Consider the following 24,916-nt stretch of genomic DNA (forward strand, 5'->3'; position numbering starts at 1 on the left):
TGCAGTCTCTGCTGGACCTTTTTCAGCAGCGCAGAGGTGTTCACGCTCCACGTCAGGTCCTCCTCAATATGGATTCCCAGGAAGCGGAAATCCGCCACCCTCTCCACACAGTCCCCTCTGATAGTTAATGGTACCATGTCCGTTTTATTCTTTCTGAAGTCTATTATTATTTCCTTTGTCTTTAAGGTGTTGAGGAGCAGGTTATTTTCTCCACACCACACTGTCAGCTGCTCCGCCTCATCCCGGTAGGCGTACTCGTCCCCCCCGGTGATGAGTCCCACCACCGTAGTGTCATCCGCAAATTTGACAATGGTGTTGCTGTGGTGGGCGGGGGTGCAGTCATGTGTATAGATGGTGTAGAGCAGGGGGCTCAGCACGCAGCCCTGTGGAGAGCCGGTACTGAGGCTGAGGGCCGTAGATGTGTGATGGCCCACTCTGACTCTCTGGCTGCGAGCTGACAGGAAGCTATTTATCCACATGCAGGTGGAGTGTGGAAGTCCCAAGTCCCCCAGTTTGTCCACCAGTTTATGGGGAAGGATGGTATTAAAGGCAGAGCTGTAGTCCACAAAGAGCATCCGCACGTAGCTCCCCGGCTGCTCCAGGTGGAACAGTGCAGCATGGAGGGCTGTGGCTATAGCGTCCTCTGTGGACTCCAGACTAGCGTTACTCCAGCACTTTAGCTCAATATAATATGGCAGACTTGGGCAGCGATTTCAATATATTGTTTAGTCTGTATTGCTGCTTGTTGAGAACTGGGCCGTGTAAAGAGGTAACTCTGAGGTAATGACTACTATGCATACTTACTCTTACAATGTCGTTTAGTAACTTGTCTTCAGTATCTTCATCAAACTCTGACTGGGGGTAAACGCTAATGGAATAGTTTCTCAGGTCTTGTCGAATCTGAAAATCAATGAAGAATGGCTGGGGTTAGAATCTGCTGGATCAGTGGTGTAATTGAGTCATTTTTCACACACTCGGTGCCGGGGGTAACGTGACCTTGGAGGAGGTGGATTGTTCCAGCCACTGACCACCTCAGGTCCAGTCATTCATCTTGATAATGGTCTACGATGGATAATGGTTGTGCTGAGAGATGCGGGAAGCTGGTGCCCAAGTTAAAGAGCAGCACTAGAGTCATAGAGTCATCATTAGGTCTATGCATCGAGTCATTAAGTAATACAGCATGCGAACAGGCCCTTCAGCCCAACTAGCCCGTGCCGATCAAGCTGCCCCTTCTACACTAGTCCCACCTGCCTGTGTTAGGCTCATATATAGAGTCATACAGAATGGAAACAGGTCCTTCTGCTCAACTTGCCCACACCGACCAAGATGTCCCAACTACAAAGAAAATAATTTCTAATTTAGTGCCTGATCACATGGCAAAAGGTGAATTTCATGGAAATGAATGTGTGGCTGAAAGATAGGTGTGGGAGAAATAGGTTTCAATTCATGGGACACTGGCACTGGGAAAGGGTGGAAGCAGTTTTTGAATGATTGATTAAAAGATCCAGCATGGAAACGGGCCCTTTTGCCCACCGGGTCCACGCAATTCACACTAGTTCCATGTTGTCCCACTTTCGCTTCCACTGCCTACAAACATGAGGCATCTACAGAGGACCAATTAACCTACAAACCCGCACGCCTTTTGGATGTGGGAGGAAACCAGAGCACCCGGAGGAAACCCACGCAGTCACAGGGAGAACGTGCAAACTCCACACAGACAGCAGCCAAGGTAAGGATGGAACCCGGGTTTCTGGTGCTGTGAGGCACCGGCTCCACCAACTATGGATCGGACAAGTGTTCCCACTGGGTCAAGCTGCAGGATGATGGATAAGATTATTTTAACCAAGATTATTTAAACCAAATAGTGGGGGTGGAGGGTGAACGGATCTGGTGAGGGGAAATGTAGAAATGTAAAGACCAAGGGAATGGTGTAGATGAGGGATCTGGGTCGACATGGGCACGTTGGGCCGAAGGGCGTGTGTCTGGGCAGCTTACAACCCAGTGGGATGAATATGGATTTCTCTAATTTCAAGTAGCCCTTTGCATTCCCTCCCGCTCCATCTCTCCCCCACCATAGTAGTCCTGCTAGTTCCACTGTTCGTATCCCTTCATTATCACCTCTTCCACAGCCAACAATGGACCATTGTGGTCTCCACCTTTCTTGAGCCATCGGTGCCGGAGGTGATTTTTGTCTGTACCTTTTCATACCTCCAGTTTCCCTCTCCGGAAGCTGGCTCTCAATCTGAAGAAGGGTCTCGACCCGAAACGTCACCTATTCCTTTTGTCCAGAGATGCTGCCCGACCCGCTGAGTTAAGGGCCTGTCCCACTTAGGCGATTTTAAGGCGACTGCCGGCGACTAGGCTGTCGCCGAACGTTCGCCGGGGTGTCGCGGGCATGATCGTGAGGAGTCTTCTATGAATCGTAGTGTATCTCGGCGCGTCGCGGAAAAGGTTTCCAGATAGAAATTTCTCGGCGACAGCTGGCTTGTCGCCAGGTAATATGTTCCTTTATTCGTCCCACACCGGTATCGTAGCTGATTGCGGGCGATGTCGCATGCTGTCCCCTGGTTTGCTAGGTGGTCGCAGATGCATTTAGAAGCACGTAATATTAAATTAAGAAAAGGCATTTGAAGATACCAGAAGACAGTTTTGTTTAACCAATTTATTTACCGTCAGGACATATGACAGGTAGATTGGAGGCGACAGTTTGACGGTCAGGTAAGCGTGGGAATTTCCCGATGTTTCTGGAAACGGTGTAATCTCTTAGCCAGGTGCTAGTTTCACAAAAAAAGTAACTTGTATAACCTGACTCGGCATTGTCGTGGTCATTGTCGTGGTCATTGTCGTGGTCATTGTCGTGGTCATTGTCGTGGTCATTGTCGTAGGGTAAAAGAAAATTTCGCTGATTTGCTACGACTTTGACAGTCGCCGGCAGTCGCCTTAAAAATTGCGTAACTGGGACAGACCCTTTACTCCAACATTTTGTGTCCATCTTTGGCATGTTTCCACATTGTATGTCTCAACGTAGCAGCACTCTGCTCCTCACCACAGTGACACAGCCCTGTTCCTGACCTCCTCGATGCCTTGTGTCCAGGGATTGCATCCCCCTTTGTCGGTCGGTTTAAATGCTGGGCCACCGCACAAGGTTCTCCCACTCCCTGTACAATTGGGGCGGCCCGGTGGCGCAGCGGTGGAGTTATAGACAATAGGTGCAGGAGGAGGCCATCCGGACCTTCAAGCCAGCACCCCCATTCAATGTGATCACGGCTGATCATTCTCAATCAGTACCCCGTTCCTGCCTTCTCCTCATACCCCCTGACTCCCCTATCCTTAAGAGCTCTGTCTAGCTCACTCTTGAATGCATTCAGAGAATTGGCCTCCACTGCCTTCTGAGGCAGAGAATTCCACAGATTTACAACTCTCCGACTGAAAAAGTTTTTCCTCATCTCAGTTCTAAATGGCCTACCCCTTATTCTTAAACTGTGGCCCCTGGTTCCGGACTCCCCCAACATTGGGAACGTGTTTCCTGCCTCTAACGTGTCCAACCCCTTAATAATCTTATAAGTTTCGATAAGATCTCCTCTCATCCAGTTGCTCCCTTACAGTGGCGGAGACCCGGGTTGGATCCTGACTACGGGTGCGGTCTGCACGGAGCATGTACGTTCTCCCCGTGACTTTTGTGCGTTTTTTCCCTGGATCTTCGGCTTCCTCCCACACTCCAAAGACGTACAGGTTTGTATGTTAATTGGCTTGGTAAAACTGTAAATTGTTCCCAGTGTGTGTGGGACGGGGTCAGTGTGCAGGGATCGCTGGTCGGCACGGGCTCAGTGGGTCGAAGGGCCTGTTTCTGCTCTATATCTCTAAACTAATCCCCCGTACTGGTGAAGGCACTCCCATGAACCAAATCCTCCTGGAATCCCTAGTCCTCACTATCTGAGCGCTGCGGATTCCCCTTGGACCGGGATCGGTGCCAACAGGAACGTTGAGGCCAAACACACAGAAATAAAAACATCTGGAGCAAAGACGCATGGAAATAATCAAAGTGCCAGGAGGGGGAAGAAAGTTACATAAACTTGCCTCGTCTTATGAAAAGCGTTTTTGCGACTGTTTCCAATAAAGAAATTTATCCCAAGGAGGTAAAAAATTTAACCTCATCAAAAAATGTTCCTCAGCTCTAGATTGCACGATCATTGGTCAGGTTTTAAGTTGGCAATAAAAAAAACCCCAACTATTTCTTAATGCCACATCAGATTGCGCACAAGACGCACAAGAATTTCATCCCCAGTTAGTGTTTAAATGCGCTACACAGTTGAGTTAGTGAGTTCTATCCTCCATGCTAGGGAAAATTCCCAGAGGCCAATTAACCTACAAATCTGTATGTCTTTGGAGTGTGGGAGGAAACCGGAGCACCCGGAGAAAACCCACGTGGTCACAGGGAGAGCATGCACACTCCGCACAGACAGCACCCGTAGTCAGGATTGAACCCAGGTCCCTGGTGCTGTAAGGCAGCAACTCTACCGCTGCACTACTGTGCTGCCCCAGAGACTGTGCCCTCTCATCTTGGACTCCCCGATTACTCGAATCATCCTTCCCAAGCCCATTCTATCCAGGCCTTTCATTATCCGGCAGGTTTCAATGAGATCCCCCCCTCCCCCCACCCCTCATCCTTCTAAACTCCAGCGAGTACAGGCCCAGAGCCTTTGAACGGCCCTCACACGTTAACCCAATCATCCCCGGGATCATTCTTGCAGTTTTTCTATTTAAAGTATTTAGTGCTACTCGGGCAATTCAGTAAAAACAATTCCAGGCACATTTCTGGGGTTCAATTCAATTATAAATAAGTAATTCATTAATTGTCAAAAAAAGTTATACTTGGTTAAGTGGCTCGAGTTAATTTGCAATGTGTCGTGTTTGTGCAGTCAGTGTAACAAATACATACCCTCTGTTTAAAATCTCGTCTTTCATCTAAGGTAAGAGTATCAGCCTTTGCGATAACCGGGACTATATTGACTATTTTGGCTAGACGGTTCATGAACTCGATATCCAGCGGACGTAACCTGCAAAATACAGACAGAATAATCCATCATTTGCCTCTGCAAGAGTTGAAGGTTTCAGTTCCACTACCGACTTCTCTTTATTACACGCACAGAGTGACCTGGTGGGGGCGGTGACCACGGCGGATGTGACCGGCGAGGAGCGAGCGAGGCCGGTGGGAGAGGCGAGGGAACCGGGGTCTGGCCTACCCCGCCCTCGAGGTCGGCTGCGGGAGGCTCCCACCCGCCCGGGGAACAAAGGTGGGCGGGCGAGGAGAGGGACGTGGGTTGACGGGTCGACCCGCGCGTCCAAGAGAAGGCGGCGGCTGGAGGCCCCGCAGAAGCCTGGGGCTCGCCTGGAACGGGCACCGCTCAAAATACCTGGAGCACGGACTGCACTTTGAAAATGGCGCCAAAACATGGCGGCTCTTGCGTGCGGGATTAGTGGAACTATTTCTGTACAAGTTGTTCAATGGGGATGTGCTAAGGTATGGCAATACTCTACTGGACTGTTTGTAAGAAAAGGAGTTCAATGTGCATTTGTACTTTACACCTGTGACATTAAAAGCACCATTGGACTGTATTGAACTACTTGGTACCTCTCTGCCAGTAATTCACACCGTATATGCAGCTACAATTGACATAGAATCTCTAATGAGGGATATCGAAAGACACCTCACAGGAGTGATTTAAACAATACAAAATTCACCACCAAGCCACATAAAGAGACAAGTTACATTTCCCGGTATCCTGAGTTTTGCAGGCACCAGGTACCTGTGATTTTGGGGCCTGTTAGTGTTTTAGTTTAGAGATACAGCATGGAAACAGGCCGTTCTGCTCAACTTGCCCCTCTCAGTCTGATGGAGGGTCTCGACCCGAAAGGTCACCTAATCCTTCTCTCCAGAGATGCTGCCTGACCCGCTGAGTTACTCCAGCATTTTGTGTCTACCTTCGCTGTAAACCAGCGCCTGCAGTTCCTTCCTACATCAAGAGATTAGAGTAGCTCGCTTCGGGCTGACAAAGACTTCTAGTATCCAACATTTGCCCAATGAATGAACGAATGAATGAATGAACGAATACTTTATTATCACGTGACAAGTCACAGTGAAATTGTTTGCTTGCATACGCAAGGTATGCAAATAGTTACCCATAACCGGGGCGGCACGGTAGCGCAGCGGTAGAGTTGCTGCTTTACAGCGAATGCAGCGCCGGAGACTCAGGTTCGATCCTGACTACGGGTGCTGCACTGTAAGGAGTTTGTACGTTCTCACCGTGACCTGCGTGGGTTTTCTCCGAGATCTTCGGTTTCCTCCCACACTCCAAAGACGTACAGGTATGTAGGTTAATTGGCTGGGTAAATGAAAATTGTCCCTAGTGGGTGTAGGATAGTGTTAGTGTGCGGGGATCGCTGGGCGGCACGGACTTGGTGGGCCGAAAAGGCCTGTTTCCGGCTGTATATATATGATATGATATGATATAAGGGGCGCTTACAAAGTTACAAATAACCCACGCCAGGCCCCGCTTTGTTCTTTGCCTCCTCGCTCACGGCGGTTCCCCTACGTCGGGTCCCCATTGTTCTTCCCCCTCCCACACGGCAGTCCCCCACGTTGGGTCCCCATTGTTCTTCCCCCTCCCACACGGCAGTCCCCCACGTTGGGTCCCCATTGTTCTTCCCCCTCACACACAGCAGTCCCCTACGTCAGGTCCCCATTGTTCTTCCCCCTCACACACAGCAGTCCCCTACGTCAGGTCCCCATTGTTCTTCCCCCTCACTCACGGCAGTCCCGCACGTCGGGTTCCCGTTGTCCATTGTTCTTCCCCCTCACACACAGCAGTCCCCTACGTCAGGTCCCCATTGTTCTTCCCCCTCACACACGGCGGTCCACCACGCTGGGTCCCCCTTGGTTCAGAAGGCAACGGCAGGAAACAGGGACTCAATCCACCGCCTTGGCAGGCAGCTCCTGAACAAGGGACGGGTTAAGTCTCTGGTGATATTATCGCTGAGGAGCTTGACGCGGGTCAGATTTCAACCGCTGCGGCTTCATGGTTGAGATTTATCAAGGCAACAACCTCGGCGACTGACAGTGAGGGGGAAGCTCGCTGCAGCGGCCTGCACCAGGTGAGGAAGCCTCTCTGAGGAGCGGCAGCAATACATTCTTGAGGAAAAGCCTGCTGCCACGTGTTCTCATATCTGAAGGTTAGGTTGGGGTTACCGCCACTCAGTTATAAAGCTGCATTGGCTGCTCTGCGTTCACGTACGCTTTGGATGGAGAACAGACAGACCACTTTAAATGGGCGCTGCCTGCCAGAGGAGCAATGTTATCTCCCAAGTGCCCTTCCTTTCAACAAGTGTGCACTCATGCCTAACAGCTGCAGAAGGGGAACACGAACAGGATCAGGCCCTTCAGCCCACAATGCCTGTGCCAAACAGGATGCCAAGACCAACTCTTATCTGCCTGCACGTAATCCCCAGTCCTCCATTTCCGTGTGTCCATCTAAAAGTGTTTTAAACGTTACTATTGTAAGTGCCTCCACCACCACCCCCTGGCAGCACGTTCCAGGCACACCACCCCCTCTGTAAAAAAACTTGTCCCACACGTCTCCTTTAAACCTTCAAACCTGCACATCTTTGGAATGTGGGAGGAAACGGGAGCACCCGGAGAAAACCCACATGGTCACAGGGAGAACGTGCAAACTCCGTGCAGGCAGCACCCGTAGTCAGGATCGAACCCAGGTCTCTGGAGCTGTAAGGCAGCAACTCTCCCACTGTGCCACCATTGCGCCTAGTCTCAGTGCCACCTAGCCCCTTTACTCATTCTGACTCTTATACTCAAAAGACCCAATCAATGAGGGCATGCGTGCCATATGTCTTTTTAAACACTCCACATACTTGCATTGCCACTTTCATGGAATTATGGACTTGGACTCCAAGATCTCTCTGTACATCAATGGTGTTGCGGGTCTTGCCATAATTGGATATTTGCCCCTAACATTCAACCTCCCAGTGCACAGAACCTCACCCTTGCTATTAAATCCCACCTTCCATGTCTCCACCCATTTCTCGAGCTGATCTAAAACACGATGTTAACTTTTCCAGCCTTCCTCACAATCTGTGACCCCAGCAATCTTGGTGTCATCTGCAAACCTACTAACCAACCCGTCTACATTTACGTCCAAGTCATTTATAGACAATCGCAAACAACTTCATTCCATTTGAAATGTTGGCTTCTGAAAGAGGACTGTGACTAGTGGTGTGCCTCAGGGTTCGGTACTGGGCCCATTACTGTTTGTCATCTACATCAATGATTTGGATGAGAATGTACATGGCGAGATTAGCAAGCTTGCAGATGATACAAAAAGCGTGGTATTTCAGGTAGTGAAGATGGATGTCATAAATTGCAGCAAGATCTTGATCAGTTGGCCAGGTGGGCTAGGAATAGTTGATGGAATTGAATACAGAAAAATGGGAGGTGTTGCATTTTGGAAAGTCTAACATGGCCAGGACCTACACAGTGAATGGTAGGGCTCTAGGGAGTGTTGTAGAGCAGAGGGATCTAGGAGTACAGGTACATTGTTCCTTGAAGATGGCGTCACAGGCTAAATAGGGTGTTCAAAAAAGGTTTTTGGCACATTGGCCTTCATCAGTCAGAGTATTGAGTATAGAAGTTGGGAAGTCATGTTGCAGTTATGTAAGACATTGGTGAGGCCGCATTTAGAGTATTGTGTTCAGTTCTGGGCACCATGTTACAGGAAAGATGCTGTCAAGTTGGAAAGGCTATATGACTCTAAGTAAGAAACAAAAGGCTTACATTTATATGGTTCCTTTCCTGAGCCTTTCAGGAGCTCCCAAAGCCATTTATAACAAGTGAAATAGTTATGGTGCAGGAAACGCAACCACTAACTTGTATGCAATGAGCTCCCTTGCACATGAGGTATTAGTGACTGAGTAGTTAGTTCTGTAGTTATGCTGAGTGAGGGAAAGTACATATGGGGCAGCACAGTTGCACTTCTTTCAATTGGTTCCATGGGATCTCTGCGAAAACAGACAAGATCTGGGTTTATCATCAGGAAGCTATTCAACTTCAATGTCTTGGGTCTGATTCGAACTTCAGGTGCCATTTTAAGATAGACGCAGATCTGAACAGCACAGGATCAGGCCCTTCGGCCCACAATGTTCCTCCTTGCTTGCATATGATCCATATCCCTGCACTCCCATGTGCAACTTTTTTTGGATCAATTTCTTGGAAACATGTGAGATTTGCAAGCTATTCAAAGGCTCCTATGGTTTTAGTTTAGAGATACAGTGCGGAAACAAGCCCTTTCGGCCCACCGAGTCCGTGTCGACCAGCGATCCCCGCACATTAACACTATCCTATACATAACTGCAACATGACCTCCCAACTTCCATACTCAATACTCTGACTGATGAAGACCAATGTGCCAAAAACCGTTTTTGACCACCCTATTTAGCCTGTGACGCCATCTTCAAGGAACAATGTACCTGTCCTAGATCCCAGCTCTACAACACTCCCCAGAGCCCTACCATTCACTGTGTAGGTCCTGGCCATGTTAGACTTTCCAAAATGCAACACCTCCCATTTTTCTCTATTAAATTCCATCAACTATTCCTAGCCCACCTGGCCAACTGATCAAGATCTTGCTGCAATTTATGACATCCATCTTCACTACCTGAAATACCACGCACTTTGTATCATCTGCAAGCTTGCTAATCCTATACCCATTAGGGACAATTTTTACATTTACCAAGCCAATTAACCTACGTACCGGTACGTCTTTGGAGTGTGGGAGGAAACCGAAGATCTCGGGGAAAAACCCACACAGGTCACGGGGAGAACGTATAAACTTCGTACAGACAGCACCCGTAGTCGGGATCGAACCTGGGTCTCCAGTGCTGCATTCGCTGTAATGCAGCAACTCTACCGCTGCGCCACCGTGCCGCTATACTACAATGCTGAAATGAAAGTGCTGAAGGTGTTCCATTCCAAAGGCTTGGTCAGCACCGTGCAATTCTTTCACTGCGTTAAAGTAACTCTGGTGTTTGGGGAAATCAGTCAGTTGCAATGGGATTCCTTGCATACTCCAAGTGCTAACAGTGAAGTGTAATTTCACAGGCACTTAATAATAAGGATGTGGATGAAAACCAATTAGCAAGTGACATTTTAAAACATTTTAAAGCTCAAAATTCTTTGAATTACCCATGGCCACATTTAAGTTGATATTCCAAGATTAATAATTGAATTGAAAAGAATTGAAAGATACAGGATAGAATCAGGGCGTTTGGCCCTCGGAGTAAATGGCAACCGTCAATCACCCGTTCACACTAGTTCTATGTCACCCCAATTTCGCACACACTCCCCACACACTTTGGGCAATTTTCAGAGGGCTAACTAACCTACAAACCCGCACATAGTTGGGATGTGGGAGGAAACCGGAGCGTCCGGAGGTCAATAGACAATAGGTGCAGGAGGAGGCCATTCGGCCCTTCGAGCCAGCACCGCCATTCAATGTGATCATGGCTGATCATTCTCAATCAGTACCCCGTTCCTGCCTTCTCCCCATACCCCCTGACTCCGCTATCCTCAAGAGCTCTATCTAGCTCTCTCTTGAATGTATTCACATGGGAAAATGTGCAAACTCCACACAGACAGCACCCGAGTTCAGGATCGACCTTGTGTCTCTGGCGTTGTGAGGCAGCAGCCCTGCCCCCTTTACAATCGTTTGATATCGGCATGCGACTTGATAATCAACGGTACAAATAGATTGATGCTCACTGCTCACTGATATTAAACCAGCATGTTAAACACAAAATGCTGGAGTAACTCAGCGGGGCATGCAGCATCTCTGGAGAGAGGCAATGGGTGAGGTTTCGGGTTGAGACCCTTACTCAGACTGCAACTTGTTGTAGATTGGCAAAAGAGGCAATATTGGACTGGCATTATACCCCTCCACTTCAATATGATAGGCTATCCCTTTTAACAGCAGCAAGGTCATTCAATTTAACAGAAATCGTTCCATCTCGATCCTGATTAAATGAGTGAAAGTTTGGCATAGCATCATCAACTGTAGCTAAAGACAAATAGTACACAACTATATTTTCCACCGCAGTTGAGGAATGTGTGCAGTGCATCGAAGACCCTAAAGGTTACAAGTAGACATTCTTTGGCAACTGGTTATAGCGCAGCATTCAACAGGGTTAAGAACAACATCGCCCTGACATCCTTTTGCCTCCAGCTATCCTGACTGATAACAATTTGGGTTCAACAAGGTTCAATCCCTTTAGAAATTGCCATTCTCAAGTCACTGAGGCATTGAAGGCTTATTAATGTTTGCATGTTAAAGGGCATGAGATGAAGGCAGATAAGGTCCTCAGAGGACAACAAGAATCCTTCTATGCTTAATCACACACTGGAATTAAGTAAGAAAATCACAGCCTGTCAATGAGTTTGCAACAGCTTTCATTAAAAATACTTGCGATGTTTTGGTTCGCAGGGCTTCACGTGCAAAAGACTATTTTGCAGTCTTTGCGAATAGCCTGCCTGGCAATCTTCCACCTCTCCCTCTCAGTGAGAAAGCTGTGACCCTTGTGTTCATTCTGAATCCCAACATCTGTGCTTCCTAGCATAGTAACTGCTCTTCCTTGGCACTGGTCTCACAGGGCGGCACTGGTCTCACAGGGCAGCACGGTGGCACTGCGGGTAGAGCTGTTGCCTCACGGCGACAGAGATCCGGCCTCAATCCTGATCCTGACACGACGTGCTGCCTGTGTGGCGTTTGCACGTTCTCCCCGTGACTGCCTGGGTTTCCACCGGGCGCTCTGGTTTCCTCCCACATCCTGGCGCAGTGGCGCAGCGGCAGAGCTGCTGCCTTACAGCGCCGGAGACACGGGTTCGATCCTGACCACAGGTGCCGTCTGTATGGAATTTGCACGTTTTCCCTGTCAGTCACCACGCGGGTTCTCTCCGGGTGCTCCAGTTTCCTCCCACATTCCAGAGACCCGCGGGTTTGTAGGTTAAAAGTGGCCTCTATAAATTGCCCCCAGTGTAGGGAGTGGATGTGGAATAACAGAATCAAGCTGTCCACAGTGTACAAATACAGGATAAAGGGTGTAGCGTTTAGTGTAAGATAAAGTCCGGTAAAGTCCGATTAAAACAAGTTTGATGATCTCCAAGGAGGTAGATGAGAGGTCAGGACTGCTTTCCAGTTGGTGAGAGTAAGGTTCAGTTGCCTAAAGAAACTGTCCCTGAATCTGGAGGCATGTGATTTCAAATTTCTGGACCACTTGCTTGATGGGAGGGGGGGAGAAGAGAGAGTGGCCGAAGTGAGACTGGTCCTTGATTATGCTGGTGACCTTGCTGAGGCATTGCTAAGTGTAGACGGAGTCAATGGGAGGGAGGTTGCTTTGTGCGATGGCATGGGCCACGAACACAACTCTCCGCAATTTCTTGCGGTCTTGGAAGGAGCTGTTCCCAAACCCTGCTGTGATGTATCCAAATAAAATGTTTTCTATGGCGCATCTGTAGACGTTAGAGGGAAGGTGAAGATACAGAGTGCAGAATATAGTTCTCAGCTTTGTCACACACCAGTTCCTTAAAGTCCAACGTCTGCAATGGAGTAGAGGAGAATCAGACAGTACCCTAGCATATGGATGCACTACGTTTGGCATCATTTCAAAGCTTGCAACAGACATGAGAGGGAGTGGATATGGAAACTGGGGCAGGAATTGCCAAAGGCTCCATTGAGCTGCAGCCTCATTAACTGGGATCATAGACAATAGACAATAGACAATAGGTACAGGAGTAGGCCATTCAGCCCTTCGAGCCAGCACCGCCATTCAATGCGATCATGGCTGATCACTCTCAATCAGTACCCCGTTCCTGCCTTCTCCCCATACCCCCTCACTCCGCTATCCTTAAGAGCTCTATCCAGCTCTCTCTTGAAAGCATCCAACGAACTGGCCTCCACTGCCTTCTGAGGCAGAGAATTCCACACCTTCACCACCCTCTGACTGAAAAAGTTCTTCCTCATCTCCGTTCTAAATGGCCTACCCCTTATTCTCAAACTGTGGCCCCTTGTTCTGGACTCCCCCAACATTGGGAACATGTTATCTGCCTCTAATGTGTCCAATCCCCTAATTATCTTATATGTTTCAATAAGATCCCCCCTCATCCTTCTAAATTCCAGTGTATACAAGCCCAATCGCTCCAGCCTTTCAACATACGACAGTCCCGCCATTCCGGGAATTAACCTAGTGAACCTACGCTGCACGCCCTCCATAGCAAGAATATCCTTCCTCAAATTTGGAGACCAAAACTGCACACAGTACTCCAGGTGCGGTCTCACCAGCGCCCGGTACAACTGTAGAAGGACCTCTTTGCTCCTATACTCAACTCCTCTTGTTACGAAATGGCTGATTTGATCTTTGACTTCACCTCCATTTTCCACTCCGACCTGTATCCTTGACCCCGTGCGATCCGAAATCAATTTCAGCCTTAAATGTGCCTAATGACTCTGCCCTCTAGCGTAGTAAGAATGGTGTTTATGAACTGGTGCAATCTTCAATCTTTGAAATATTTAGTTTATTGGTGTCACGTGCACCGCGGTAAAGTGAAAAGCATTTTTGTCGTGTGGTATCCAGTCAGAGAAAAGGCTAAACATGATTACAATCAAGCCGTCCACAGTGTACAGATACAGGGTAAAGGATATAATGTTTAATGCAAGATAAAGTCCGATAAAGTCCAACTACAGATAGTTTAAAAAGTCTCCATTGAGGTGGATGGGAGGTCAGGACCACACTCTCTCTCTCTGGTGAAAGGGCAATTCAGTTGCCTGATCGCAGCTGGGGATGTTAAAATGACTGCTAAAATCAGAAATCCTTGAATTTATGAATTGAGATAATTGATACATACAAATATGACCAAGTTGCAATTTTACGGAGCATTGATTACACTTTGGATGGATTACTGTGGCCAAGTGTAACAAAAACTTGGGGGGAATGTTTCATCTCGATAGAGGTTTACTAGAACAGTAAAAAGTGGAGCTAAGTCTGAAGGAGGGGAGGGGGGGGGGGGGGGGGGGGGGGGTTGAGGAGAGAGGGGAGAGGAGAGGGTGCTGCACCAATGCAGGAGAGGTTTGGGCCCAGCGGGTCCACTTGGCCTAGTATTTAATAAAAGCAAGTGGGAAAAGCAAGATATCATATCATATCATATCATATATATACAGCCGGAAACAGGCCTTTTCGGCCCTCCAAGTCCATGCCGCCCAGCAATCCCCGCACATTAACACTATCCTACACCCACTAGGGACAATTTTTACATTTACCCAGCCAATTAACCTACATACCTGTACGTCTTTGGAGTGTGGGAGGAAACCGAAGATCTCGGAGAAAACCCACGCAGGTCACGGGGAGAACGTACAAACTCCTTACAGTGCAGCACCCGTAGTCAGGATCGAACCTGAGTCTCCGGCGCTGCATTCGCTGTAAAGCAGCAACTCTACCGCTGCGCTACCGTGCCGCTATCGAAGTGTGAAAACGCGCCCCTCCACATTCATGGGCAGTTTCTTCCCAGCTGTTATCAGGCAACTGAACCATCCTACCAACAAATAGAGAGTGGTCCTGAACTACCATCTACGGCCGCGCCACTGTGTTTGGCTGCCTGCCACTGTATGTTTCATTTTTTTTCTTCCTAATCAGATGTGCAGCACTTTGGTCAACGTGGGTTGTTTTTAAATGTGCTATACAAATAAAATTGACTTGACTTGACTTGACCTTGTGAAGATTCTCGGACTATCTTTGATCAGACTTTATCTTGCACTAAACTTTATCTTGTACTCCCTTTATCATGTATCAATCTGTGCACTGCGGGTGTAATCACTTATAGTCTTTCAGCTGACTGGCTAGCACGCAACAAAAACTGTGTCTCAGTACACATGACAATGAACTGAACTCAACTCAACTCAAATTACTGAAGGTAAAGAAAATAAGGTATTTATCCTTGGATATTAGTGTTCGGGAAACATGATTTATGGCAGAAAAGTACACAAAGTGCCGGAGTAACTCAGCAGGTCAGACAACATCTCTGGAGAACATGGGAGGGTTTAAGCACTTTGAAGTAATTATTAAGCTTGGCGGAAAACATAAATAGACAGGTGATAACCGTTACAGTCAAACATTGTATTAAAAATGTAGAAACAAAGAAAATGCAGATGCTGGTTAATACACAAAAGGACACAAAGTGTTGGAGTAACTCAGCAGTAACTCAGTATCTCTGGAGAATATGGATAGGTGACGTTTCGGGTCAGGACCCTTCTTCCAAATGCAATCTGACAAAGTGCCCCAACCTGAAACATCACCAATCCAAGTGCACCAGAAATGCTGCCTGACCTCCTGAGTTACTCCAGCACTATGTGTTTTACTCAAAACTCTAGCATTTGCATCAATAGAAATTAATATTTTCCTTGTATTTTATGTTTTTCCAATACAACTTGGAACAGTACAGCGCAGGAACAGGCCGCTCGGCCCGCAATCTCTGAGCTGAGTAGGTTTTGTTAGGTTAGAGATACAACGTGGAAACAGACCCTTCGGCCCACCGAGTCCCTGCTGACCCACAATCACCCGTACACTACTTCTATGTTATTCTAGTTTCGCATCTTACACATGTTGCTGGATCTCTTGGTAGAGAGACTTAAATCATGTTGCTTATTCCAAAACGTGATGCAGTGTGGCAAGCAGATAGCTCAGAGCACATAGACGAGGCAGACACCACAGTGCAACACTGGAGGATTGTGAGTCTGCAGGGGGAGCCCTGTGCCACGGAAGCACAGTACTGAGAGGGTGAGTTACCAACAGAATGGAGATGAAAAAAGAATAGGTAGTCACATGTGAATCCATGAACTAGCAGTAGGCTTCTCAACCTCATGACCTTGCTTCAATGGGTTTGAACTGAGTGTTAACTGGGCTCTGCATTCCTCTTTCCCTGTGGTAACCTTTCGCCAATAAAGTGCTGGAGTAACTCAGCGGGTCAGGCAGCACCTCTGGAGAACATGGATAGGTGACGTTTCCAGTCGGGGACCCTTCTTCAGACTGATTGATTGTAGCGGGGGGGTGAGGGGAGAAAGCTAGAAAAGAGGTGCGGGCGGGACAATGCCTGGCAAGTGATAGGTGGATACAGGTGAGGGGGGTATATGCGATGTTTTGGGTCGGGATTGAAGAAGGGTCTCAACCCAAAACGCACCCAGTCGGAAGAACTGCGTTCTCCCCGTGACCTGCGTTGGTTTTCTCCGAGATCTTCGGTTTCCTCCCACACTCCAAAGACGTACAGGTATGTAGGTTAATTGGCTGGGTAAATGTAAAAAAATTGTCCCTAGTGGGTGTAGGATAGTGTTAATGTACGGGGATCACTGGGCGGCACGGACTTGGAGGGCCGAAAAGGCCTGTTTCCGGCTGTAGATATATGATATGATATGATAAGTGGCCCGACCCGAAACATCACCAATCCATGTCGTCCAAAGATGCGGCCTGACCGGCTGAGTTACTCCAGCACTTTGCATCTTTTTTTGTACACAAGCATCTGCAGTTCCTTGTCATCTGTAACCTTTCACCTCTTTGGTTATTAAGAAAATAGCTCCCTCTGCCTCAAAAATATTCAAAACCTCTGTTACCACTGCCCTTGAAGAAGATGGTTCCAAAGAATGTGGTGGCACGGCGGCACGGCGGTAGAGTGGCTGCCTCACAGCACCAGGGACCCAGGTTCGATCCTGACTACGGGTGCTGTCTGTATGGAGTTTGTACGTTCTCCCCGTGACTGCGTGGGGTTTCGCCGGATGCTCCGGTTCCCTTCCACACTGCAAAGACGTACAGGTTTGTACATCAATTGGCTTCGGTAAGTTGTAAGATTACCGCTGGTGTATGTAAGTTAGTGTACGGGGAGATCCCTGGTCAGCGCGGAATCAAGGGAAAAGGCTGGGTGGTGTTTCGCGGTTAAGACCCTTCTTCAGACTCACCCTAAATATCACCCAGCCTTGTTCTCCAGAGATGTTGCCTGACCCTCAGGCTTTGTGTTTATTTATGGTATAAACCAGCATCTGCTGTTCCTTGTTTCTACCTTTGATTGCTATTTGGCAAAAAAGGACCCTAAACCTTTGTGTTCGTTAAACTTTTCTCCTGAAAGGCTTGTCTCTGATCGTTGATGTGCCACACAGGAGGCCCAGATTGACCGATGCTTGATTAGTGCGTTGTCCGGGGTTATGGGGAGAATGGGGATGGGAGGAAAAGATCGATCAGCCATGATTGAATGGAGGTGTAACTCAGGGTACAAATGGCCCAAGGAACTGCAGATGCTTGTTTTCACAAAAAAAAAAGATGCAGAGTGTTGGAGTAACTCAGCAGGTCAGGCAGCATTTTAGGAGGACATAGGGGCGTGGCTGTGTTCTGCAGCTGCGGCTCACCGGCAGTCTCTCTGGTTTTTTTTTGTTGTTTTTTGTCATTGTCGTCGTTAAATGTACGTTTTATTTTATTTTTTAACTCTGTGTATGTGGGGGGTGGTGGGGGGGTTGGGGGAAACCTTTTTTCAAATCTCCTCCTCAACGGAGATGCGACCTTTACCGTGTCGTATCTCCGTTCGCGCTACGGCCTAACATTGTGGAATCGGCGGCCTCCAGCTGGGATCGACCTTGAAGACTCCGGTCGCAGGGCCTGGACTTACCATCTCGGAGGCTTCGGCCGTGGGCCCTGCAGACCGCAGCATCGGGAGTTCGCAGGTCCCTGGCTGGCGACCGGTTTTTGGGAGCTCCAGCCATAGCAGCTTCGACCGCCCCGAAGCACGAGGTACGATCGACCCGCTCGCAGGCCCTTCATCGCCCTGCGTGGCCCGGCCGCAGCACTTTCCATCGCCCGGTGGGGGCTCAGGACTTTCATCGGCCTGCTCGGCTCGGCCCTGGGACTTTCCATCGCCCAGTGGGGGCTCAGGACTTTCATCGGCCTGCTCGGCTCGGCTCGGCCCTGGGACTTTCCATCGCCCAGTGGGGGCTTCAAAAAGTTGGGAGCCTCGATCACCTCGTGGCACCACGGGAGAAGAATGAGGAGAAGATAAGACTTTGCCTTCCATCACAGTGAGGGTATGCCTAGAGCAATCACTGTGATGGCTGTTTGTGTAAAAAATTATATCTGTGTATCTTGTGCTTTTTAATGTCTACTGCCGGACCCTGACGTGAGAGGACGCTGGCGTTGAGTATTCGCCGCTTTTCCGTCAGGATAGTTTGTCTGTTTGTTTCTATGTTAATTGTTTTTGTAAAGCGCTTTGAGCATGTGATAAGGCGCTATATAAAATAAATGAATTATTATTATTATTATTATTATGGATAGGCATGATTGATGGGCAGAAAGGCCTAATTCTGCTCCTGTTCATCGTTATGAACTTGTGTACAGTCCCAGACAGCCCAACCAAATGGAGGTGATTTGTCTTCAATGTTAATTCCGCTGAACATCTTGAAAACTTCAATCAAAGTTATCCCCTTAAATTTTAGCCAAAACAAACCCAGTTGGTAAAAACATTTAATGGCAATTGAACTCTAGGAGACCAAGAAAAATTTACAATGTACATCCTCTTTAGCATATTTACCAGCCATATAAGCATGTTAAATTGCTTAGCTTTCCTCATTAAGTTTTGTCACGGGAGTCAAGGAAAAATATTATCTGTGAAATTTGGCAGCAGCGGTTTTGAATGGCGACAATAGATTTAGTTTAAGATTAGAGAAACGGCGTAGAAACAGTCCCTTCGACCCGCCGAGTCCACGCCGACCATCGATCACCCATTCACAATAGATCTACATTATCCCACTTTCTCCACCACTCCCGACCCACTAGGGGGAATTTACAGAGGACACTTAACCGACAAACCCGCACTTCGTCGGGATCTAGGAGGAAACCGGAGCACCCGGAGGAAACCCACGCGGTCACAGGGACAGCGTGCAAAGTGCACGCAGACAACTAGATTTAGTTTAAGATTAGAGAAACGGCGTAGAAACAGTCCCTTCGACCCGCCGAGTCCACGCCGACCATCGATCACCCATTCACAATAGATCTACATTATCCCACTTTCTCCACCACTCCCGACCCACTAGGGGGAATTTACAGAGGACACTTAACCGACAAACCCGCACTTCGTCGGGATCTAGGAGGAAACCGGAGCACCCGGAGGAAACCCACGCGGTCACAGGGACAGCGTGCAAAGTGCACGCAGACAGCACCGGTGTAGTCAGGGTCGAACCCGGGTCTCTGGGGCTGTGAGGCAGCAACTCTACCGCTGCACCACTGTATTGCTCTTAGTGGATCGCAAGGAGGGGCATCCAATTTCCTTTTTTAACACGTCCCAGAACTTGTCCATGCGTTAAAGATCTGATAGCCCTTTAAGGGACAATGTGAAATGAAAGATTAAGAGGATCAAGATGTGTTAAATTGATACTTTACAGCTGTCTTCACAAATAAAGACCGGTCAAATTCCAGATCTGGGTCTGTTGGCTTGAATATTTAGTGCAGAAATATCCAGCTGTTCTTCATTTGTCATGAGATATAAATTAGCTGCCTACAAGGCGCATGGGCATGGTGCATTAGGATATCACATAACAAGCAACAAGGAAGGTGATAGACCTGAGCTGGGCCATCTATCACACCCTTCTTGATGGATCTGTGCGTTTAGGACCAGCTTCATTACTAATGTTCACAAAGGTTTGGGATCAAATGCGTGAACGGACAGCATTTGTGGGGACTGGATAGCACTTTAAGAAAAGGCTGAATGGACGTACGCCTATGTTATCATTCAGTGATTATGACCAGTTTATTGTGAGTATTCGGCATATAGAATAAGTTCATAAACTCATAAGTCACAGGAGCAGAAATAGGCCACTCGGCCCTTCAAGACTACCCCGCCATTCAATCCCCTCGCAACCCCATTCTCCTGCCTTCTCCCCATAATCTTTGACAACCTTACTAGAGATATAGATTCATAGAGTCTTACAGCATGGAAACAGGCCCTTTGGCCCAACTTCACCCACTGGCCAACATATCCCATCTGTACGTGCTAGATAGAGCTCTAGGGGGCTAGTGGAATCAAGGGATATGGGGAGAAGGCAAGGCACGGGATACTGATTGTGGATGATCAGCCATGATCACAATGAATGGCGGTGCTGGCTCGAAGGACCAAATGGCCTCCTCCTGCACCTATTTTCTATGTTTCTATGTTTCTAAGTGCAATCTGCCTGCGTTTGGCCCATATCCCTCCAAACCTGCCCTATCTGTATACAGTACCTGTCAAAGTGTTTCTTACAGTACCTGCCAAAGTGTTTGTTAAATCTTGCGAAGCACCTGCGAGGCTCCCTACTCCGACAGCTTGTTCCATGCACCCACCACCCTTTGTGTGAAAGAGTTACCCCTCAGGTTCCAATTAAATCTTTCCCACCTCACCTGAAACCCATGTCCTCTCGTTCTCGATTCCCCTATTTTGGGCAAGAGACTGTGTGTCTACCCGATCTATTCCACTCTCGACTCCCATGTTATAATTTAGTGATTATAAGACCAGAACTAAGATAGTGCATTGTCAGTATCCAGCATATAGAATAAGTTCATAAGCTCATAAGTAAATCAGAGCAGAAAGAGGCCATTCGGCCCATCAAGTCTGCTCCACCATTCAATCGTAGCTGTTCTTTATTTCACTCAGCCCCTGCCTCCTCCCTGGAGCCTTTGACACCCTCACTAATCAAGAATCTGTCAACCTCCACTTGTAAACATCCCCGATGACTTGGCCTCCACAGCCGTCTGTGGCAATGAATTCCACAGATTCACCACCCACTGGCTAAAGAAATTCCTCTGCATCTCCATTCTAAAGAAACGTCCTTTTATTCTGAGAATAAGAAGAACAGACGTCCATGGCACCTCTCAATGATACAGATTAAACACACCAGAACAGTCCACAAACTCTTACAGCCAGCTGCAACAGTGTGCAGATTTTTTTTTTTTAACAAAAGCTATTCCAAATTCCGATGGAAAACAAATGTTAACACCTCAGCATTTTGTCCGAAAACCATTCACATCATGCAGCAGTTCTGATCAACCTCACTGCGTGAGAAATAAAAACACAAAAAATGCTGGAAACTCTCCACAGATCAGACAGCATCTGTGGGAAGAGAAAATGAGGTAAGATTTCAAAGAACTGGGAAAGTGAGGAGACATGTTCGTGTTTTTGCTTGGGCAGCTTATAGTCCAGTGGTATGAATATTGATTTCTCTAATTTCAAGTAACCCTTGCATTCCCTGTCCTCCCCCACCCAAGTCATCCTGCTCATTTCACTGCCTTCCACTTTGAACACCTTACGTCAGCATGAAGTCTAGGAATGATTTATCAAGGTCATGACAAGAATCTCAAAGAGTTGAACTTGCTTATATTAAGGTTGCCCACTTTGGTACGGTATTATCAGGAGACTTCATCAGTTCATAAGTGATAGGAGCAGAATTAGGCCATTCGACCCATCAAGTCTACTCCGCCATTCAATCATGGCTGATCTATCTTTCCCTCTCAACCCCATTCTTCTGCCTTCTCCCCATAAGCCCTGGCACCTGTAACTAATCAAGAATCTATCTATCTCTGTCTTAAAAATATCCATTGACCTGGCCTCTACAGCCTTCTGAGGCAACGATATTCCACAGATTTACCACCCTCTGACATTTACAGTAATGAACCTTGTTATAACAACCTGTCAATAGACTACAATGAACTTGCTCAGCGTACATCTTCCCACTACACCCTGCACAATCTGGGCCAAGTGTGGTGCGCAGGATGTACATACACACTTCCTCTCAAAGGTATTTATTCACAAAATACTGGAGTAACTCAGACTGAAGAAGGGTCTCGACCCGAAACGTCACCCATTCCTTCTCTCCTGAGATGCTGCCTGACCTGTTGAGTTACTCCAGCATTTTGTGAATAAATACCTTCGATTTGTACCAGCATCTGCAGTTATTTTCTCACACTTCCTCTCACTTGTACAACCCTCCCTGTTGAGGGAGCTCCAAGGAATTGCCTCCTTTACCAACAATTGACTACAGACGCCACCCGACTTACACAACGGGTGACTTCCATAAACTCGCACTTACGTAAACAATTCTGTACTCAGTAGCTGGTACAACAAGACAGTTTGTAATTTCCACAACATTGTTAGAGCATTCAAATTCACTTTGGACCATAGGCGGCAATGGTGGAGGTGCTTACCCAGAAGGTCGTGCGTTGCAGAAAGTGCCCTGGGTGCAGCCTGAAACCACCTAGACAGTTAATACTCTCAGTGACGGACACAAAAGTGCTGGAGTAACTCAGGGGGTCAGGCAGCATCTCTGGAGAACATGGGCAGGCAGCGTTTTGGGATGAGACCCTTCTTCAGATTCAGCACGTTATTTCAGGCAGGGGTTGGGGATGGTGATTCCGACTTAATGTACAATCTGACTTCCGTAAGTGTACATGGAACATGACCCTCACGTACGTATTTTGCAGATGGCATTGCCTCAGTACATCTTTGCTGCAAACGTCTCCAAAGTCTGAACATAACATGAAGTGCACCAAACCTTTAATTGCAGCCCGAACCATTACTTGCATGGGCCAGTATCAACTTTTAGCTTTTATATCCCGCATCCCCCACTTCCAAACCTCTGGAGTCACTTGTTGTGTTAATAAATGTGAGGGATTCATCGTCCAACTTCTCGGCAACCGTCTGACACTTTTACATTTTCATTTGTTAATTTACACAACATATAATGGAAAATACAACATGGCAGGAAGCTAAACTATTCAGAGTTCCTTGTATCATCCTTGTAAAGCAGGAAAACTAGCATCCAATTTACTTGCTGTGAAAATTCAGAAGAGCAGTAAGATAATGATCAGACTCTCTACTTAATGAATGGTATTATTTGAGAGTTAAACACTGAGCAAGGTCCTTTCTAATTAAAGCTTTGCAGTGACCACTGCATTGACGAAGGCAGATTTAGATTTTTTTTTAGATTTAGAGATACAGCGCGGAAACAGGCCCTTCGGCCCACCGAGTGCGTGCCGCCCAGCGATCCCCGCACATTAACACTATCCTACACACACTAGGGACAATTTTAAATTTTACCCAGTCAATTAACCTACATACCTGTACGTCTTTGGAGTGTGGGAGGAAACCGAAGATCTCGGAGAAAACCCACCCAGGTCACGGGGAGAACGTACAAACTCCGTACAGACGGCGCCCGTAGTCAGGATCGATCCTGAGTCTCAGGCGCTGCATTCGCTGTAAGGCAGCAACTCTACTGCTGCGCCACCGTGCCGCTCTAATTCAGGTTAGTTTAGACCTGTCCATCTTTGGAGTGTGGGAGGAAACCGGAGCTCCCGGAGAAAACCCATGAGGGTCACGGGGAGAACGTACAAACTCTATTTTGACAGCACCCGTAGTCGGGATCGAACCTGCAGATGTGCCCTCGGTTTTCATCCCTTGTCTGATTGCTCTGGGTGTCAGCCAAGGTCTTGGTGGCCCTCTGGGTAAGGTTAAGGCAGCACGGTAGTACAGCGGTAGAGACCCAGGTTCGATCCTGACCTGCGGATGTCCTCTGTACGAGGTTTTGAACATTCTCCCCGCGACTGCATGTGTTTTCTCCGGGTGCTCCAGTTTCCTCCCACACTCCAAATACGTACAACTTTGTTGATTAATTTGGCTTCGGTAAAAATATTGTAAATTGTCCCTAGTGGTAGTGTGCAGGATAGTGTTGGGTGCACAGGGACTACTGGTGGGCCGAAGGGCCTGTTTCCACGCTGTATTGTTAAACTAAAAACAACTTAAACCATCTTAGGGGTAAGAATTCTACCCACTGAGAGACCAACACAAAACGTCGCTGCTGTTACAATAAACCTCCTTTGCAATCAGAGTGATGATCGGGAGGGTCAGGTGGGAAACGACCTCTAGACTTATTTTCCAATTAACATACTTCAATTGCCGGGGGAATTAAACACATTCCGACCAAATGCCACAGCTATGGTCTTCAATTTTTTGGACTGTGTCAGAAAGATTGAGCACGTTATTTGAGGGTTGACAGAAATCAAGTGAGTGCACTTTTTAAGTTTCCATTGCACATCTTCAAAGAGCAACACACAAGTTTATAATCATGAGGTGGCTTCATCTCAACAGACCTTTACTGAATGTTACAGACAGTTATTGAAAGATAGAGTTTTACCATATTGTACATACCAGTGGCCTGTGGGAGGCACAAAATATACACAGCAGTGTACCCTGGTGTCAGGGATCCTCTTCTTTCGATTGATATTAATCTCTTCTCTCAGGTATTTTTCGTACTGTTCATTAATGTATTTCACAATTGGCTCCCAGCTGCAACAGAAAATGCTTTGATTATAAAGGTTTCCAAGGTTTAATCCAGCGAGCAGCTATCTCCCAATGCTGGGGGGTTTATCCGGCAAGTTGACCAGTTGTTCTTGTTCCCTCATTCAACTCCCTCAGGTGGGACTAGTGTAGATGGGGCCTGTCGGTCGGCATGGGCAAGTTGGGCCAAAGGGCCTGTTGAGGGCGTGCAGCGTAGGTTTACTAGGTTAATTCCCGGAATGGGGGGACTGTCATATGTTGAAAGACTGGAGCGACTAGGCTTGTATACACTGGAATTTAGAAGGATGAGAGGGGATCTTATCGAAACGTATAAGATTATTAAGGGGTTGGACACGTTACAGGCAGGAAACATGTTCCCAATGTTGAGGGAGTCCAGAACAAGGGGCCACAGTTTAAGAATAAGGGGTAGGCCATTTAGAACGGAGATGAGGAAAAACTTTTTCAGTCAGAGAGTTG

The 24,916-nt window shown here is 47.6% G+C and overlaps 1 protein-coding gene across 6 annotated transcripts in view; it reads right to left on the minus strand.

Moving 5' to 3' along the window:
* LOC144604079 (neuronal-specific septin-3-like) overlaps positions 1 to 24,916 on the minus strand; it is a 291,677-nt gene that overhangs the window by 22,072 nt on the left and 244,689 nt on the right. For all 6 annotated transcript variants that reach the window (XM_078418165.1, XM_078418166.1, XM_078418169.1 and 3 more), the window contains exons 5-7: positions 24,311 to 24,448; positions 4,940 to 5,057; positions 805 to 900 (exon numbers count right to left, since the gene is read on the minus strand). In XM_078418165.1, the coding sequence (XP_078274291.1) occupies positions 805 to 900; positions 4,940 to 5,057; positions 24,311 to 24,448 (352 nt within the window). The remainder of the gene's footprint in view (positions 1 to 804; positions 901 to 4,939; positions 5,058 to 24,310; positions 24,449 to 24,916) is intronic.

Source organism: Rhinoraja longicauda, chromosome 21 (assembly GCF_053455715.1).
Source record: "Rhinoraja longicauda isolate Sanriku21f chromosome 21, sRhiLon1.1, whole genome shotgun sequence".
NCBI classification, from domain to species: Eukaryota; Metazoa; Chordata; class Chondrichthyes; order Rajiformes; family Arhynchobatidae; genus Rhinoraja; species Rhinoraja longicauda.